The sequence below is a fragment of the Mesoplodon mirus genome (assembly GCF_964341445.2).
Source record: "Mesoplodon mirus genome assembly, chromosome: 11".
Taxonomy (NCBI): Eukaryota; Metazoa; Chordata; class Mammalia; order Artiodactyla; family Ziphiidae; genus Mesoplodon; species Mesoplodon mirus.
The window spans coordinates 9860641-9866640 of record NC_138987.1 but is presented as its reverse complement, the minus strand read 5'-3'; the positions used below and the strand labels follow the sequence as shown (position 1 = coordinate 9866640).

At 35.3% G+C, this 6000-nt stretch overlaps 1 protein-coding gene across 1 annotated transcript in view; it reads right to left on the bottom strand.

Moving 5' to 3' along the window:
* Nucleotides 1-566: 566 nt before the first annotated feature.
* The window catches only part of TMTC2 (transmembrane O-mannosyltransferase targeting cadherins 2), a 537933-nt gene continuing 532499 nt past the window's right edge, over nt 567-6000 (bottom strand). Inside the window, exon 13 of the mRNA XM_082635122.1 lies at nt 567-637. Coding sequence (XP_082491248.1) covers nt 575-637 — 63 coding nt within the window. The 3' untranslated portion in view covers nt 567-574. The remainder of the gene's footprint in view (nt 638-6000) is intronic.

The window sequence follows — 6000 nt, the reverse complement described above, 5'->3', positions numbered from 1 at the left end:
TCAAAGTATTTATTAACCGCCCAGAGATGACATAAAGTTCATGTCTAAACACAGTGGTTCTATCTTATTCATTCACCAAAAAAAATTGCTTCTGGGAATTAAGTGAGACAAATTAGGTTAGAAAGAAAAAGAAGATGTGTAAATGCACTTACATTTTTATACAAAACGTTATCAACCATGAATTTTATCTCATACCAGAAACAAACATGAAAATGAAGTAGATCAACCTAAAGTCTCTTTGGTAAACTAAGACTCTAAGACACTAGAAATGAAAAACAATATAAACATGTCCCTTCAGGATATTTCATCATCTTGACAATATTGGTTGTGGGTATAAAACCTGTTTAATGGTCTAAACAAAATCTGAAATACACTCAGGAACTGGGTCACCTAAGTTAGAGTCATCTCAGAAATATTCTCAGTAATGACATGAAAAGTAATTTTAATTTAAAACAGTTACATCAATGAATTATAACTCTTTATTAATCAGAATCAGCTAGAATAAGTTAGATAACAAGTGACCGAAAATCTTACGCCAACAATTTTCACCCAAGCTATGTATATGTCAAGAATTTTAAAGCTCACCTGCATGTTGTCTCTTTCCAGAACTCACGTCTCTATCTGGAATACTGATGACCTTTGGCAGAGAAAAACAAAATATGGAAAGCTACACACAGGCCCTTAAAACTTCTGCCTGGAATTAACACAGTCATTTTCACCCATATTTCATTGGCTAGAGAAAGTTGCAAGACCACTCCTGTATTCAGAAGGACTGGGACAGAATATTCTCCCACAGGATGGGGACACCACAGAGTGGGAATTCTACAGGAAGAAAAATTGGAATACAGGAACAACTTATTCAATGCCCATACACTGTTGTGTTAGTGTTGTATTGAGTTTTGGATATGTAAACATAAGTTTTCCATTGGCCAGAATACACTATACACTCTATGAAATTGATCGTTCCAAATCAAAAGGCTTTCCACAAGAAAAACATGAACAGGGGAGCTACCTATGTACTTACTATGTCTGTACTTAGTGAACAATATTCCAATTTAACCCAGAATTCTAAATATGTTTGCCCCATGTTACCATGCACATTCTTTCTTTTGTTACTTTCATATTTTAGATTTAAATTTTATATTTTTTTATATTTTAGAAGTTAAAATGAGGCAATAATTCTATTGCTTAAAAGCAGATTGACTGGGAACTCTACTCAATAATCTGTAATGACCTATTTGGGAAAAAAGTCTAAAAGAAGAGTGATATATATATATGTATAACTGATTCACTTTGCTGTACACCTGAAACTAATGCAACACTGTATATCAACTATACTCCAATAAAAATAAAAGAAAAAAAAAGCAGAGAGAGCAGACAGCAGAAGCAAGAAGAAGTACAATTCTGCAGCCTGTGGAACAAAAACCACATTCACAGAAAGATAGACAAGATGAAAAGGCAGAGGGCTATGTACCAGATGAAGGAACAAAATAAAACCCCAGAAAAACAACTAAATGAAGTGGAGATAGGCAATCATCCAGAAAAAGAATTCAGAATGATGATACTGAAGATGATCCAGGACCTTGGAAAAAGAATGGAGGCAGAGATCAAGAGGATGCAAGAAATGTTTAACAAGGATCTAGAAGAATTAAAGAACAAACAAACAGAGATGAACAATACAATAACTGAAATGAAAACTACACTAGAAGGAATCAATAGCAGAATAACTGAGGCAGAAGAACGGATAAGTGACCTGGAAGACAGAATGGTGGAATTCACTGCTGTGGAACAGGATAAAGAAAAAAGAATGAAAAGAAATGAAGACAGCCTAAGAGACCTCTGGGACAACATTAAATGCAACAACATTCACGTTATAGGGTCCCAGAAGGAGAAGAGAGAGAGAAAGGACCCGAGAAAATACTTGAAGAGATTAAAGTCGAAAACTTCCCTAACATGGGAAAGGAAATAGTCACCCAGGTCCAGGAAGTGCAGAGGGTCCCATACAGGATAAACCCAAGGAGAAGCACACCAAGACACGTAGTAATCAAATTGTCAAAAATTAAAGACAAAGAAAAATTATTAAAAGCAACGAAGGAAAATCGACAAATAACATACAAGGGAACTCCCAAAAGGTTAACAGCTGATTTCTCAGCAGAAACTCTACAAGCCAGAAGGGAGTGGCATGGTATACTTAAAGTGATGAAAGGGAAGAAACTACAACCAAGATTACTCTACCCGGATCTCATTCAGATTCGATGCAGAAATCAAAAGCTTTACAGGCAAGCAAAAGCTAAGAGAATTCAGCACAATGAAACCAGCTCTACAACAAATGATAAAGGAACTTCTCTAAGTGGGAAAAATAAGAGAAGAAAAGGACCTATAAAAACAAACCCAAAACAATTAAGAAAATGGTCATAGGAACATACATATCGATAATTACCTTAAACGTGAATGGATTAAATGCTCCAATCAAAAGACACAGGCTTGCTGAATGGATACAAAAACAAGACCCATCTATATGGTGTCTACAAGAGACCCACTTCAGACCTAGGGACACATACAGTCTGAGAGTGAGGGAATGGAAAAAGATATATTCCATGCAAATGGAAATCAAAAGAAAGCTGGAGTAGCAACACTCATATCAGATAAAATGGACTTTAAAATAAAGAATGTTACAAGAGACAAGGAAGGACACTACATAATGATCAAGGGATCAATCCAAAAAGAAGACATAACAATTATAAATATATATGCACCCAACATAGGAGCACCTCAATACATAAGGGAACTGCTAACAGCTCTAAAACAGGAAATCAACAGTAACACAATAATAGTGTGGGAGTTTAACACCTCACTTACACCAATGGACAGATCATCCAAACAGAAACTTAATAAGGAAACATAACTTTTAAATGACACAATAGACAAGATAGATTTAATTGATATTTATAGGACATTCCATCCAAAACGAGCAGATTATACTTTCTTCTCAAGTGCACACAGAACATTCTCCAGGAGAGATCACATCTTGGGTCACAAATCAAGCCTCAGTTAATTTAAGAAAATTGAAATCACGTCAAGCATCTTTTCTGACTACAACGTTATGAGATTAGAACTCAATTACAGGGAAAAAAACATAAAAAACACAAACACATGGAGGTTAAACAATACGTTACTAAATAACCAAAAGATCAATGAAGAAATCAAAGAGGAAATCAAAAAATACCTAGAGACAAATGACAATGAAAACACGTTGATCCAAAACCTATGGGATGCAGCAAAAGCCGTTCTAAAAGGGAGGTTTATAGCTACCCAAGCCTACCTCAAGAAAAAAGACAAATCTCAAATAAACAATCTAAACGTTACACCTAAAGGAACTAGAGAAAGAAGAACAAACAAAACCCAAAGTTAGCAGAAGGAAAGAAATCATAAAGATCAGAGCAGAAATAAATGAAATAGAAACAATAGCAAAGATCAATAAAACTAACAGCTGGTTCTTTGAGAAAATAAAATTGATAAACTGTTAGCCAGAGTGATCAAGAAAAAGAGGGAAAGGACTCAAATCAATAAAATTAGAAATGAAAAAGGAGAAGTTACAACAGACACCGCAGAAATACAAAGCCTCCTAAGATACTACTACAAGCCAATCTATGCCAATAAAATGGACAACCTGGAAGAAGTGGACAAATTCTTAGAAAGTTATAACCTTCCAAGACTGAACCAGGAAGAAATAGAAATATGAACAGACAAATCACAAGTAATGAAATTGAAACTGTGATGAAAAATCTTCCAACAAACAAAAGTCCAGGACCAGAAGGCTTCACAGGTGAATTCTATCAAACATTTAGAGAAGAGTTAACACCCATCCTTCTCAAACTCTTCCCAAAATTTGCAGAGGAAGAAACACTCCCAAACTCCTTCTATGAGGCCACCATCAACCTGATACCAAAACTAGACAAAGATACTACAAAAAAAGAAAATTACAGACCAATATCACTGATGAATATACATGCAAAAATCCTCAACAAAATACTAGCAAACAGAATCCAACAACACATTAAAAGGATCATACACCATGATCAAGTGGGGTTTATCCCAGGGATGCAAGGATTCTTCAATATATGCAAATCAATCAATGTGATACACCATATTAACACATTGAAGAATAAAAACCATATGATCACCTCAATAGAGAAAATAGAAAAGCTTTTGACAAAATTCAACACCCATTTATGATAAAAACTCTCCAGAAAGTGGGCAGAGAGGGAACCTACTTCAACATAATAAAGGCCATATACAACAAACCCACAGCAAACATCATTCTCAATGGTGAAAAACTGAAACCATTTCCTCTAAGATCAGGAACAAGACAAGGATGTCCACTCTCACCATGACTATTCAACATGGTTTTGGAAGTTCTAGCCATGGCAATCAGAGAAGAAAAAGAAATAAAAGGAATACAAATTGGAAAAGAAGAATTAAAACTGTCACTGTTTGCAGATGACATGATACTATACATAGAGAATCCTAAAGATGCCACCAGAAAACTACTAGAGCTAATCAATGAATTTGGTAAATTTTCAGGATACAAAATTAATGCACAGAAATCCCTTGCATTCCTATACACTAATGATGAAAAATCTGAAAGAGAAATTAAGGAAACACTCCCGTTTACCATGGCAACAAAAAGAATAAAATACCTAGGAATAAACCTACCTAGGGAGACAAAAGACCTGTATGCAGAAAACTATAAGACACTGATGAAAGAAATTAAAGACGATACCAACAGATGGAGAGATATACCATGTTCTTTGAGTGGAAGAAGCAATACTGTGAAAATGACTATAATACCCAAAGCAATCTACAGATTCAATGCAATCCCTATCAAGTTACCAATGGCATTTTTTACAGAACTAGAACAAAAAATCTTGAAATTTGTATGGAGACACAAAAATACCCTGAGTAGCCATAGCAGTCTTGAGGGAAAAAAACGGAGCTGGAGGAATCAGACTCCCTGACTTCAGACTATACAACAAAGCTACAGTAATCAAGAAAATACTGGCACAAAAACAGAAATACAGAACAATGGAACAGGAATAGAAAGCCCAGAGATAAACCCATGCACATATGGTCAACTAATCTATGACAAGGGAGGCAAGGATATACAATGGAGAAAAGACAGTCTCTTCAATAAGTTGTGTTGGGAAAACTGGAGAGCTACATGTAAAAGAATGAAATTAGAACACTCCCTAACACCATACACAAAAATAAACTCAAAATGGATTAGAGACCTAAATGTAAGACTGGACACTATAAACATCTTAGAGGAAAACATAGGAAGAACACTCCTTGACATAAATCACAGCAAGATCATTTTTGATCTACCTTCTAGAGTAATGGAAACAAAAACAAAAATAAACAAATGGGACCTAATGAAACTTAAAAGTTTTTGCACAGCAAAGGAAACCACAAACAAGACCAAAAGACAACCCTCAGAATGTGAGAAAATATTTGCAAACAAATCAATGGAAAAAGGATTAATCTCCAAAATATATAAACAGCTCATGCAGCTCAATATTAAAAAAATAAACAACCCAATCCGAAAATAGGCAGAAGACCCAAATAGACATTTCTCCAAAGAAGACATACAGATGGCCAAGAGGCACATGAAAACCTGTTCAACATCACTAATTGTTAGAGAAATGCAAATCAAAACTACAATGAGGTATCACCTCACACCGGTTAGAATGTGTATCATCAGAAAATCTACCAACAACAAATGCTGGAGAGGGTGCGGAGAAAAGGGAACCCTCTTGCACTGTTGGTGGGAATGTAAATTGATACAGCCACTATGGAGAACAGTATGGAGGTTCCTTAAAAAACTAAAAATAGAATTTCCATATGACCCAGCAATCCCACTGCTGAGCATATACCCAGAGAAAACCATAATTCAAACAGACACACGCACCCCAATATTCATTGCAGCACTATTTACAATAG